This window comes from Acomys minous, assembly GCF_964271855.1.
Source record: "Acomys minous genome assembly, chromosome: 6".
Classification (NCBI taxonomy): Eukaryota; Metazoa; Chordata; class Mammalia; order Rodentia; family Muridae; genus Acomys; species Acomys minous.
The window spans coordinates 24,682,248-24,696,375 of record NC_140487.1 but is presented as its reverse complement, the minus strand read 5'-3'; the positions used below and the strand labels follow the sequence as shown (position 1 = coordinate 24,696,375).

At 41.6% G+C, this 14,128-nt stretch overlaps 1 protein-coding gene and 1 pseudogene across 8 annotated transcripts in view; one reads left to right on the top strand and one right to left on the bottom strand.

Annotated features, from left to right (window-relative positions):
• Positions 1-7,806: 7,806 nt before the first annotated feature.
• Positions 7,807-8,216, bottom strand: LOC311599032 (uncharacterized protein C10orf143 homolog; annotated as a pseudogene). Its single transcript has one exon. The product of its transcript is annotated as an uncharacterized protein C10orf143 homolog (transcript).
• A 2,096-nt stretch (positions 8,217-10,312) lies between these two features.
• Positions 10,313-14,128, top strand: part of PTTG1IP2 (PTTG1IP family member 2) — a 41,790-nt gene continuing 37,974 nt past the window's right edge. For all 7 annotated transcript variants that reach the window (XM_084785791.1, XM_084785790.1, XM_084785787.1 and 4 more), the window contains exon 1: positions 10,313-10,556. In XM_084785791.1, coding sequence (XP_084641917.1) covers positions 10,406-10,556 — 151 coding nt within the window. In that variant the 5' untranslated portion in view covers positions 10,313-10,405. The remainder of the gene's footprint in view (positions 10,557-14,128) is intronic.

Sequence of the window (14,128 nt, the reverse complement as noted above, 5' to 3'; positions counted from 1 at the left end):
ATGTATTATTCCACATGTATTTTCCATCCAGTGTTATTTTGAGATTTATGTTGTTTAGAGGCAGTAGCTACATATGTTTAACTCTGTGATACTGCAAATAGGATTTTGTCCCATGTAGTGGAAGTTTTGGTTATGTTATATAAACATGTTTTTGTTTTGATCCCAAGTGTGGGATGTTAAAGTGCCTTTAACTTATTCACAGCTGATAACAGCCGAGAGGCATGTGATCTTTGTCAGCTGGGAAGTGCTTTGTGCCATGGTCTTTACCAGGTGGAAAACATCCATGTGCCATCTGATAGGGTATAAATAGGACACACACACACACACACACACACACACACACACACACAGAGAGAGAGAGAGAGAGAGAGAGAGAGAGAGACAGACAGACAGACAGACAGACAGACAGACAGACACAGACACAGACACAGACACAGACACAGGCACAGAGACAGAGAGACAGAGAGAATGAACCACTTCAAGACACTCCTAGAGAGAAATGCTGCTTGGGAGAACACTTGAAGAAGGCTGCTGCTGTTTGCTATTTAACTGGACTACTGGAATCCTGATGAAAAAGAGTAGAATCCCACAAGGAACTGGGTCTAAAAAGATCTACATCCCCTGTCTCTACTAACCTTCCTCTCTTACCTAAGGTCAGTGGGTTGGAAGGGAGGTGGAGGCATTATGGAACCCCAAATAATATAGGTTTTTTAAAAATCAAAGCATACAGTCCCAAGTACCTTTTGTAATTGTCACGGCTAATACACAGGATTCCCTAATGACTTGTACTCGAGGAAACTTTCTGGACTTGTTAGTCTGAACTCTTTGCAGTTTTTAAAATTATTATTATTATTTGCTATGTGGGTAATTAACTGGAAAAACAAGACAAGCATTTTTAGAATGACCATGTTTCTCCATGACTTGCTCTTTACAGAATGAAAAGCTCACAGGACATCTGATTTCTAAAACTGCTCTCCGGTATCTATCTTCCAGTGCAGATTCATTTTCTTCTCCATCCTGATTTTTTTCTCAAGGGATATAGTTATAATTGTGCCTTTCCCCACCCCTCTCTGTCATCTGAACATATCCTTTCCCAAAAATTGCTTGGTGCAACTTCAAATGGCACACTATAAAGCCATGTAACTGGAAGCACATGCTTGACTTTGTTTTAAGACAAACATATTACCTTGCTTGGGAATAGCTGTAATTTCATATGCCAGTGAATTTCTGGAGAGATGTGTTTGGATTGAGAAGGCTTTTATTCAGATTTCTGCATGAACAGATGGGAATAGAGGTGTTCTCTTTTTGTTCATCAACAACACATTCTGAGTCAGCACTATGAGTTCAACTGCATCTGCTCCCACTGAAGAGAGTAACATAACGAAAATGGAAGTCAAAGACTCGTTGTCTTTGCAGCATTTGTTCTGACCACCTTTCCATGCTGGGGGGAGAATGCATAATCGTCATTAAGCAGGAGACCCTGGGAGAGTGTCATCCAGCTTCCCTAAGAACTGGAAAGCCACAGCTTTCAGTGTCTCCTTCCTCCTTTTGAGCCTACATTGTTGAAGGACATTGCTCCCAAACTCAACAAAATAGAAAACATTACCAAATAAATCTGTGTCGCATGGGGTTCTTTGGATGCAAACAACAAAGCCTGGCTAACTTGCTGGAAATATTCTGAGAAGCTCAAAGGACTTTGAAAAAACAAAAAACAAAACAAAACAAAACACTGAACAATTAAACCCCAAGAAAGAGCGCTGTTAGGGATCTTGATGAAGGAAATGGGTAGACAGTCTCCTCAGACAACAAATAGCCTTCTGTCAACACTAATATCCTTATCTATCACTTGCACTAGGCTCAGGGTAGGGACACACTATTTCCAAGGGGAGTGTGTGTGATACTGTTTTGGGACAAAGTCTCATGTAGCTTAGGGGGCCTTGGGCTTACTATGAAGCCACGATGATGTTGATCTCCTGATCCTCCGGTCTCCACCTCGCCAGTACTGGTATTACAGGTGTGTGACACTTTGTCCCACTTGACTTGCTGATTTTTGCCAAGTGGCCCCTCCTTGTATGTGTGCTGATGGCTAAAGGAAGGAAACAGGGAAGAAAGTTTCACTTTTGGGTCCTTCCTGGACTGTGTGTAGTCAGAAAAGGCAAGCTAGGCGAGGAGAAAGCAGGGCTTTCCTGTTCAAGAGGAGAAAGATCAGCTGTTGAGGACATAGCCTGGGCTCACCCCTCCTGGGGTGCACTTTATCACGAGTTAATGTAGCTATCTCCTGACAGAACTTCCTCACACAGTACTAAAAAGATCTAGGAACCCTGAAGGAGATGGCCAAAGAAGAAACAAACTCCAAGGAGGCATCGGGCTAGCATCGCGGATGTCAGTTCCCTCTAAAGCATCTTGTCTCATGCTTGCATTACACAGAGCCATGCCTTTGCAAACTTGATGGGAATCTGGTCACTGAGCTCCTGCCTTTCTTCCTCTGCTTGACTGTGAAACAGGCTTCTTAGAACATCTTTCCTGCTTTGTTTTGCTTCTTCATTGCTGCTTCTGTTGCCAGTGCCTAGAAACCATATAAATGCTCAGGCTACTGTTAGGCCCCCAGTTCAAGTCCTTATTCTACTACCTCCTTTCTGGTTGACATTATCTGCCCTATTCCAGCTAGTAAGAGTGACTGCTGTGTACCCCTTACAGTGTCAGATGCCCCCGAGTCTTCTTCTAGATAAGACTAACCCCACTCCATGATAAAAATCAATTCAGGACTTAAGACTCCTCTCCAGTCTCTAACGCAAGTCCACGTTCTGTGGTACAGCTTCCCAACCTCTTCTTACTAAGACAACTCACATTTTTTTTCATGCTGTGAATTCTTTCCCTCTGTAGAAAAGAATAAATTCCACTGTTTAACTACAGGTGAGATCCTGGTAGTCTTTGGCCCAAGAGTATTGGAAACAATTTGGGGCATTAAATGTGAGTAGACGGTAAAGTCAGTGTTCCCACCACTTACCAGCAATAGAGCATGAGTTAGACTTTCACGAAGTATACTGATTGATCGGGCGTTCATTTCATGGGGGTGGGGTCAGCTCTGTGAGCTCATTCCTGCTCAGCACCATCCAAGGGGTGCTGCCATTTCCTTTAAGGAATGCTTTCTAACCAGTTTTGCATGGCAGAAATTCCCCATTGGAATGTGATTTTAAGGAATAATATATATTATTCTACACGTTCCTGTTTAAATTACCTCAGTGTGAAACCCAGCATGTGCATGCAAATGTGAGTGCATTTGATGAGATGAGGAGAGAACCTAGCATATTACTGAATGTGTGATGGTTAACCTCAGTTGTCAAGGTGATGAGATCTGGAATCACTTGGGAGATGGACCTCTTCGCATGAGAATGGTAGATTATTTTACTAGGTTAATTGAGGTGGACAAACTCACCTACTGTGGGTAGCGCCATTCCCAGGGATCTGGACAGGGAAAGAAGGAGAAAGTGAGTGGTGCACAAACTTTCATCATTCTCTGCTGCTCGAGGGCAGATGACCACAACTGCTTCATGCTCATGCTGCTGTGACTGCCCCAGCACGATGAGCTGGAATCTTGATCCATGAACCGAAATTCACTTTGTCTGGTGAAGTTGCTTTTGTCAGGGCTTTTTATTGCAGCAGCAGATAGAGTAAAACAGTCCTATACCAAGCCATTTAACGGTATTATATGATTTTTCTAAGTATGTATGTAGACACAATTTAAAGTGACTATTTTTCAGAAAAATTTGAAGCTAGATGAGAAATTGCCCAGTGGAAGTACAAGTAATTTTGATGAAAGAAGACGCCATTCTCCTGAGGGATCTGAGCAAGACTTAAAACTGAAGCAAAGACTCAGATTTAATTTAAAAATTCCTTGCTGATGCCATGACCTCCATTTTTCTCCATGAGATGCCTTTTAGAGCCTGCCTGCAAAACAAATTCAACTCACATGAGAATGTAAATCACATTAGGGTATGAAATAACATATGCTACTTACTGGCTTCAGACAAGTCGGATAGTGGAGTTTAGGTTGCCACAAACATCGGGGTACCTAAGAAGATCTTTTATTTCAAGGCCTGAAATGATTAAATGATGAAAATTGCTCTTTAATAATTGAATATGCCATCTGTATAAGGCAGTGTGACCTTTCACCCACAGTCTCTCATGCTGTTCTAGAATTTCTGCAGTTGGCACATATGGTATCAGAAATACATTGATATTCTTCCTTTGAAATACTAGAGCAGCAGACTTAGGGCAGCTGTTTTTGTGCTGCCAGGTCTCATTGAAATGTGGGCTTTAAATGCCCTTGGCTTGTCATTTTCAGTTAGCATACGTTAATCACAAATCTCCCCATAATATAATTCAGCCGATGCCTGAAACTCAATATAGTGGAACATTTGCTGAATGGTGCACTTAGCAACACTCACCAGCCAGACTGTATGTGTTTTCCATTGACATGCCTTTTCATGCTATATATGTGCCCTCAGAAATGACTTGTAGATTATAAGCATTCCTTTTTCTGTAACAACAGAATACCGACAGTTTTCACTATGCTCCCCACACCCTTATTGGGAATGCACAAGGACTGTGACATTTGAAGAGCTAACCGCTCCAAGGTTTGGAGATTGATAGTACTACTAAAATATTGATATGGCCCTGCCATCCTGTCAACATGGTAATTAGACAGCCACGATGAGGTCTGTGTGTCTTAAATGTCTTCAGTTCAATGAGTACTTTTACAGTAGTCAGAGGGAAGAGATGGACTTCAGTCATCATAAGCACAGTTTTTCCTGTGTCTTTAGGAGAAGAGGTGTAGGCACGCAATGTAACCTGTAGCAGATGGGGTACTGTTTATCTGGGGGCCTCCGACAGGCTATTTATCTAAAAGTTCAGCTGTCAGGCTGCATTTGAATGCATTTGGAGTTGATCTTAGTGCTGCCTTCGGAGATAAATGTGACTCTTCACTTCCATTTAAAGCCTTTGTATGGATGCTTAGACAGATTAGAGGTAAATATAGTGAGCTGTTTTTAAAATATGCTTTATACTTTATGTTTAAAAGCCAAACTGTGGGGGAAGGAGTCATAGAAAACAGTATTCAAATGTGCTCCTCACATAAACTGACCAGCAGGAACCAAGAGAATTTATCTTGTTTCCCTTGTTGATACATGCATTGTTCAAAATTGAAATGCTGACTTGTTGAACTTGGGATAGAAATTCACTGAGCATTGAGACATAACATAAACTGGGTTATATTAACCCTTTCCCTCCAGCGACATGTTAAACTGAAGATAGAAAATGAAAATGCATTCATTCTTTCATTTAGTTAAAAATACCTATGTGTTCTGCTATAATGGGGTACAGGAGTATTGCCATCACAGAGGAGACATTTGATAACTTAACCATAGGATGACATGAGTATCAAGCATGTAAAACAAATATGCATAATGCAAAGTAATCTTTATGTGTATGTAGGAGGGAGATGGCTCTGGTTATGCTGGCATCGCTGGTTAACCCTTCAAATGCATGTTTCATCTCTCTCAGGTATATGCCTTACGCTTTACAGGAGGTACTGCCTCAGTTTCTGTGCCCTCTGGCTTTGGAAAGATAGCAGGAGGAGAGAGACAAAGAAACTGTGATATGAATTTCTCCTACTCTGTCAGACAAACTGATTTCTGCAGCCTTAAGCCCACAGCTCCAATTCAGAGGAGCAGCAGCTGTTTCTGATCCAGCCTCCCCTGTAGTCCCTGCTAATGATATCATCTTGCTTTCACTCTTCCTTCTAAGAGCACCACTGTCCTTTGTTCTTGTAACTCCAGCCACGCCTCTCTGCTTTGTCCCTCCATTTAAGCATTTTAATGAACTCTCCAAGGTGGCTACTCACTGATGCAGAAGGGTAAGGAGCAACAAGAGAGTAACAGAGATGTTACCTTTACCCTTGCAGCAACATCCACTCCCTGGAACACAACAAACCTATTTAAACTAAAGTCATGCCATTGTTTTTGCTACCAACAGGTGGCGTTAGTAGCCACACTTAGAAATTTATGGACAGGATTTCTTCAGTTTGCTGGCCATTTTCATCTTCTGAAAATGCTTTAAATATTAACTCTGTACCTGATGAATGCAAAAATCTAAGAGAGTGCTTGGAAGCCATCTTAATAGGCACAATTTGCTTATGACTAAGGCAAGAACAGAGAGTATGTGAGAAGCAGGGAAGAAGAGGGGAGAAAAGGATTTGTATATGTATGAGGAAGATTTTGCAGGGGAGGGGACCAGGAATAATTTTGAAAGACAAAGAATACACTGAATAAAACAGTAAACTGAATAAGAACAGAGAAATCCATAAAACTGTGGCAAACTATTTTGGTTTGCATTAATATATTATGTCTATTATATCTCTAATATATTAGAGATAATATATTTGGTATATATATATCAAACTGTAATATCTCTCCATATTCATGTGTTGAAGTTCTAGCCCCCCAGTATGACAATTTAGACACAAGGACTTTGAGGAGCTAATTATGGTTAAATTAGGTCATAAAAGTGGAGTCCTAAGCTAAGAATACTTCTGTCCTAAAGGGAAGAGAAGTTACCAGGGGTTTATGTGCACAGAGAAAAGCACACATGAGATGTGAGAACATGGAAGGTTCTGCTCAGTGAAGGCCAACCTTGCCAAGGTTTTTTTTTTTTTTTAAAGCTTTCCAATTGTGTGTGTGTGTGTGTGTGCGTGCGTGTATGTATGTATGTATGTATGTATGTATGTACGTATAACGTCATTTTCAAAAAAGCAAAACAAAACCAAAGCTCTTCAAAAACAAGCAAACAAGCAGGCAAGAACAACAACCTGCCTCCATCATTTTAAGGCCACAAGCCACAAGCTGTCTCTCACAGTCTTGGCTGTTTGGGCTTGGCTGTCATCTCTGAGCCTGCAGTGCTGGCTTCTTCCTTGGCTTAGCAACCATGTCCTGTGATGTTGGAGCATCTCCCTCACAGACACTATGACACTAGTTCTGGCAGCGTGGTTTCCCCTGTCCCAGTTCTGCAGTCACGGTGTGGGTGGCACCATGACCACACATCAGGGTTCATATGGCCTGAGCTCTTCCATGTGTTCCTGTCAGGAAACAGATGTCCTGTAAAGAACATGCTGGATACGTGGAAGACAAGGTTAGGCCTGCCTCCAGCCTCCGGGTAAAGAATGTGAATCAGTTCTCTAATCCAGCCATTTCTTTAGGACCTCTGCTCAGGAAGCTTTCTGATCTGGTGAAAACAAGGCCAAGTCTCCAGAGTTACACAACACAATGAAGCCCGACCTGTCCACAATTTCCATTTTAATATGAGTAGGGTTCTGTCCATGATAACTTCATCTGGAGAATTACATAACTTGATTGGACAACAGCATTTAGTAAAATTTGCTTCAGGAGTATAGAGCATTTTAAATATAAAAATATGTCTTTTAACTAAAAAGAGTGTGTGAGCAGCCCTGGTTATGTCCAGAAACAACCCAAAGTCACGGGGAGGGAGATCTCCAGCTGAGACTTATGATTACATGAGTCTAGAACCTCTAGGCGGTTAGATAATTTGTTGACTTCTAATTTCCTGTCGAGGAGAGGACATTAGAGAAGAGACTGCAATGAGCCATCACACTCAGGATGTTCCTGGCCTTCTACAGAGGATAGTGGGATTACCTGAGAGGCAAACAGCCCCTGTAGGGAGCCCTGACTGTCATTAGAATAGGTGGGCACCCAGGCCAGCTGTAAGGATTTGTACTGGCCATCCCACAAGGATCTAAACTCGACTGGAGTTTTCCTCCTTCCCATTCCTGATATGGTTAAAATGGCCAGAATCCCCCGCGGTACATCTCAGGCAAGGCTGGGCTGAACTTCTTCCACCGTTTTGCAGAATGACTGCACTCAGCCTTACCTGGCTACACTCTGGCCATGGTGCAGGAGGGCCTAATGGCCAGGGCTCCTGGTCCTCTGTGCTCCAGGACACCAGGGCACAGGTACACAGGTACAGGGCAGAGTATCTGGCCACTGCACGCATGCCCACCAGCTTCTGATCTCTTGCATGCCTGTCTTGCGTCCCCTACCACTGGCAGCATCTCCGTCCTTGGTTGTCTCCATCGGCCCAGTGCCAAGCTGTCCATGCGGCTTCGCATGAGGCCTCTCAGGCTTCCCGGAGGCGGGACCACCTGTGCCAATGTCTTGATCTTAGATTTATAACCTCCAGAACCATGACAAATTGTGTTCAAGTCAATCAACCTGTGGTAGTCTCCTTGTAGTACCCATAGCAAAGTACAGTTACCAGCTAACCATAAATCAGAGTGAGGCTAAATGATGTTGGCTAACATAATAGCCTTTCCCAGAACTCAGAAACCATCAGTGTTTGTGTTAGTTTGGGTCTTTCAAGAATCATCTGCCAAGATAGGATTATACATGCACGCTCTTTATTAGGGAAATGTTGGGAAAGATAAAGAGAAAAAGCTCCAGAAGGGAAGGAGAAGCTTCCAACACGCATACAGTTCTAACACCTGTGAAGGGGAGAAGAAAGCAGTGTTGGCTGGCAGTGGTTCAGAATACCTCAGAGTTCCAAGAAAGTTTCAAATAGATTTATGGCGGATCTGTAAGGCGAAACCCCCCACTGAAGACATTCGGTATTAGCATCTCTATCATGTTCAGTCTTGACTAAGCAATCTGTAGGAAGCATAGCACTGGGATGAATACAGTAGAGGTGTCTGAGCCACAACAGCTGAGGTCATCAGGCACTGGTGCTTTGATATGGGCGTTTCATAGCCATACTATATATCAAGATGGCTTTTTAGTAGCCATGGAGACCAAATCCTTCCAAGTCTAAAACCAGAGAAAACATGCACCCTTGCTCCAGCCTTCTGTAAAAGCTCTAAGAGCATCTTGGATTGGATACACTTAGATTATTTGCCCCCACCCCTACCCCCTGAGCCAGAAAGAACTCCATGCCTTGATTCTCTCAGGTCTAATATTTCATGCTTCACTTTCATGTCATGAGTTATGTCTTAAGAGATAGTGAACAGCAAGAAGCACATTCACTGAGATGATATATATAAATCCCCAGAATATATTTATTTTTAAGTACTTTTTTTGTAGCTTCCTCCAGGTTGCTTTCCAAAGGCTCTAGCAGTTCACAACTGTGCCAAAGATAACCTTCATCATGTCTTCCCCAGCAGTGTTAGCTTCTTTTATAAATGTTTGCCGATTGATACCACATTATAACTCATTACTACTGTGACTTACAGTTTTCTTGTTCTAATGATGATTTTAGTCTTAGCACTTCTTCCCTACTTAGACTTACTTCTCTATAAATGGGCTCCTCATATCTCTTCTCACCTTCCCATTTTGCCTTTGTGCTTCTCTTGTGTGTAAAAGCACATTTCATATTATAGCATGTATTCCTGTTTGATGTGTGCCTAACAAATAGACGATGGAAGAGGACCCTGAACTCTTCGTCACGTCTTTCCTCCTTATTTATGGTCAGTGTTAGATATTTCATTAGCAAGTTACAATGTAGACCAGCATGCCAGTAATATGGGAAATCACTCCATCATCCATTTTTTAGGAGCAAAACAAAATGGTCTTTGCTTAAGGGCACATTTCCATTACTCTCCCATCCACCTACAATTCTCTACACTCACGTGGAATCAACAGTGCTCCCATTTCAGTCACTCTGGATCTGTCTTCCCGGAAATCCTTGCCATGCCCTCTGTGTACAACTATTGCATTTCCGAAAGTTGATTTTTTAAAACATAGATTTACATTAAGAGAGTTTATATTGCTGCCATTATATATTGTAAGTACTAAATGAAAATAAGAGAGTTCATCTATATATTACCTAAACCAAACCATTCATGAAGCAACTGCATTAGAGTACACCAAATGCCCGAGCCAGGTCAAGGGTAGGACTGGGAATTTTCAGACAGTTTTGCTGCACTCTGTGTATCATCCCGAACAAGGGATGAGAGAGTGGAGATTCATTTATATCTGAGGCGTGAGCTCCTGAAGGGCCAAGGACTTTGTATACTATGGACACTAAAAATTAGGATTTAGTCCTTTCATAAAAAGTTAATAGCATAGCAGAAAACAAAACAAAAAAACAGCAGTAGGCTTTGAGGGCAGAGAAAGAGCCCTTGATCTAGTCTGGTGGGCAAACCGCATGTGGTGTTCAGGGCTTGAGACTAGTGCGCACCAGGAGTGAAATCTCAAGGTTCTCATTCTACTCAGAACATTCTAAGATTCTGCTAATTATGCTGGCATGCAAGGGTCAGAACAGGAGGGCCTAGGGCCCAGGGCTGGGCTGGGTCCCTGAGCAGGATCATCCTATCCAGTCCAGCGCCCAGAGGGAGAGAGAAGCCATGTGCTGGCTGAGGGCTTGGAGCCAGATCCTCCTGCCCGTGTTCCTCTCCCTAGCTCTCATCCAGCTGATCAACAGCTTCTCTGACCATAAGTTTACTGAAACCCACCATCACTGGAGACAGAAACTAGAAGGAAAATATGTAGAAAAGGGTAAGTGACCTGTGACAGCAGGGAGGGGCCTATGGCAGTGCCCCCACTGGCTTTTTGGTTGGGGCATCCTGGCTGGTTCAGTTGTCCACTTCAAAACTTGCCATTTGGTGGTGGTGGTAAAACATTTTTAAAGGTTCTTGGTGTCTTGAAGATATTTAATTAAAATTGAACTTATTTTCCTTCCACTTCCTAAATTGTATTGATGAGAACTGGAGGTAGAAACTGACTATAACGTTTAGTATAAAAAGACCCCAAGAAAAATGACCAGATTCTGTGTCTTGGCAGCCTCTTTGCTGCCAGAGGCCAAGATACCATAGTGTCTTGGGGCCTCTCTCTCATGCCTGATCTGGTTCTTAAATGATTTTAGGAATACCCCCTTCAGAGGGAGCCATGTTAGAGCAGTAGGAAAGATAAAGCAAAGTTAAGATAAAATTCCTTCTGATGGAGAGACTGGAATTTCTGGCTTGGGTGGAGACCTAGCATTCCACTTGAAAGGTCAACCACCAGGCCAAAGAGCTATGCCTAGGAAACCAAGGGAAAGAGATAGATGGAATGCGTAGTCCTTTCCTAAGATGTATTTTGATTTTCCTGAACACCTGCCCCTGCTGCAGTAGCTCACCCAACTGCAACCATGAAGTTTAAGTCTTACCATTAGCTAACTTTTTTCTTCTCTTTTTTTTCTAAGCATGCTTTCCCTAACACTTTGGCCTTCCCCACATTTTGGGCCTACTTACTCTTTCTCTAAAGCCCTCCCCCATTCCCACCATGAGGCTGTTTGCTATCCATGTCTCTGACCTCCATGCTGGCTCAAACACCATGGCTTTTTCCTACTTTCTTCCATTGCTCTTCTTTGGACAACTACTGGGCAAGTTACATCTTGCCTGCCTTGGGGTTTGTTTTGTTTTGTTCTTTTTCTTTTAAACATGAATAAAATTGTTCTTGAGCTCAAACAAAAAAATATTGTAAATGGTACTGAAGGAGTCAAGGGTAGCAATATTAATTTTTTTTAAAATTTTGGTTTTTCGAAACAGGGTTTCTCTGTGTAGTCTTGGCTGTCCTGGACTCACTTTGTAGACCAGGCTGGCTTTGAACTCACAGCAATCCACCTACCTCTGCCTCCCAAATGCTGGGATTAAAGACGTGCACCACCATACCTGGCAGCAATATTAATATTAAATAAGAGAAATTTCAAGTTAAAAAGCAAGTAGAAGAGCTGGTGGTGTTATATTTATATGCAGTACAACATACCAGGATGACATATTATTTAACTTTTATTTACCTAATGTAATTTTTTAAATTGATACAGCAAGAGCTATATATATATATATATATATATATATATATTTTTTTTTTTTTTTTTTAAAAGAGTATCTGGCAGATTGCACATTTTTGTAACAGATCAAGTACAGAACTGAGGTAGGGAAAATGTTTTCCAGCTGAAGCAGGGACAGTTAGCTTATTCAAAAAAGTTGTATTTAAAGCTCAAAAGAATTGGGGTGTTTGTATCACCTAGCACATGCTTTGGGGTCATCTGCACAGCATGAAGTTTTCTACAAACGCTCTTTTGCTGTATTTTATGCACAACTTCATGTGCTTCATGTCTCAGTAGCTTCTTAAATCCCCATGCAGGGGACTGTGCTTTAGTATTATAGTGACCTAGACCCTCTAGAGTGCTTCTCCACCTGTGCCAATCTAGTTGACCTTGGTCTCTGGCCTGAGGGCAAGTGGGAGAATTATAGGCCTCTTCTGGCCTTCATTTTTGCCAACTTGTTCTTTTCATGTGCTGATTTTGTAGCTTTTGCAAAGGCCTTCTGAATCACACTGTCCCATTCTCCTGCCTCATATCACCCCTGAGATCTATGGTCTCAAAAATCTTTTTGGGGAGCTGAAAAATGATGACTTGATTTATATAACTACTTCTATATACTCTACATGACCCCTGCCAATGAGGGCTATAATGTTAATCCCAAAGGTGGGAGGAGAAAGACCCAACTCATTATGACCAGATTAATTAAAGCAAACATATAAATAAAGAAAAATTTTTATATGTGTACATGAGCTGCCTCCACCTAAGGTAGGACTCAAGAGGTCAGCATTCAATGTGAAGAAAACAAGGTTTTTATAGCTCAGAAGTAGGGAGGTTCCAAATGGGGAGTTTGGCAAGGGAAAAAGACGGGTTATAGAAGCAGAACATAAGCATAATAAGTTTGTCATAACGACCTCCTGAAACAAAGACAAGGTTGCAAGGTGGGCATAACAAAGTAGTCATAACAACAAGTGGTCATTATAACCTACTGAAACAAAGGCATTTTTGCCATTTCATGGAACAGGCAGTGGTTAAGGTTATAGGTGGGGTTTAGCCCTTAGCCCTTGAGAAATGGAGATTTAATCACAATCATGGATGAACTCAGTTTGTCTTTACTATATGATGGTTTTTAAGCATAAGATGGAGGCAAGCTGGTTCATTGAGAACACTCTCTCAGAATAGGTCTGCCTAGCCTGTGGTAGGAGTTGGCTGAATTCCCTGCATCCCCCCCCCCCCAAAAAAAAAACTAGTCTGGAATTGCTATGTTCTAGAAAACACAAAAACATTTTCTGTGAACATTTGGCAGGTCCCTTGAGCTGCTGTTAGAATGTCTGGAGCCATCAAATATTATAGTACAGTTGTCCTCATTTTAGCTTCTAAGCCTAGGAGTAAGATTCTCTGATGGTGTTATTACACACACACACACACACAGAGACACACATACACACACACACACACACACACACACACACACACACACACGAGGAAAACATAAAAGATTTCTATGAAGTAATTCATTCTTGATATATATTAAAAGAAAAACATAAAAACATGAGGCTATAAATTATAACCTCTTTTTTTTCTTGAGAATGTTTAAGTCTTAGTAGTTCACAACTCTAAACATCCTTATCTTAAAGTTTTCAGGAGAGAGGGTAGGGAGAATTATCATAGTGGATAACTCCTTGAGTCCTTTAAGTCTGGATAGGAAAGGTCTTATGTCTTCTGAGAAAGAATCAGGAAATGATAGAAGATAAGCCTATCCTAGAGAGGTTGACCAATCAGCATTGTGACAGCAGATGTAGCTCATAAGCCCACTAGATGCCCACATGTTCCAGAGTGGCTACAGCAGTAAGCTCTGAGAATGCCCTTAACTTTTAAGTGAGGCATCAGAGTGTCAGGTTCTTAGTAGCTAAATTTGAAAAATAGAAACATGTTTATTCTTTCTCTGAGCTGTTCTTGGAAAATATTCTTCCCTAAGTAACTTTATTTGTTGAATAATTTATTTATTGCAATAGCAATAAAAGGAAGTTTTGATTTGGTATATATGTTATATAATTAATTAGATATGAATATTGAAGCCAGGTGTCTCTAGACATTTGTAATTGTATCCCTCATGGAAAAAGATGAGATCTGATGTATCAGCAGTATTATGGATACTGTAGAGTACGTGGAACTGGCCCAGGACTTGAGAGAGTGACCAAAAATATTCCACAAAATCTAGGAGACACTGGTGCATTAGGACTCATGAAAAAATGTAACCTCATGG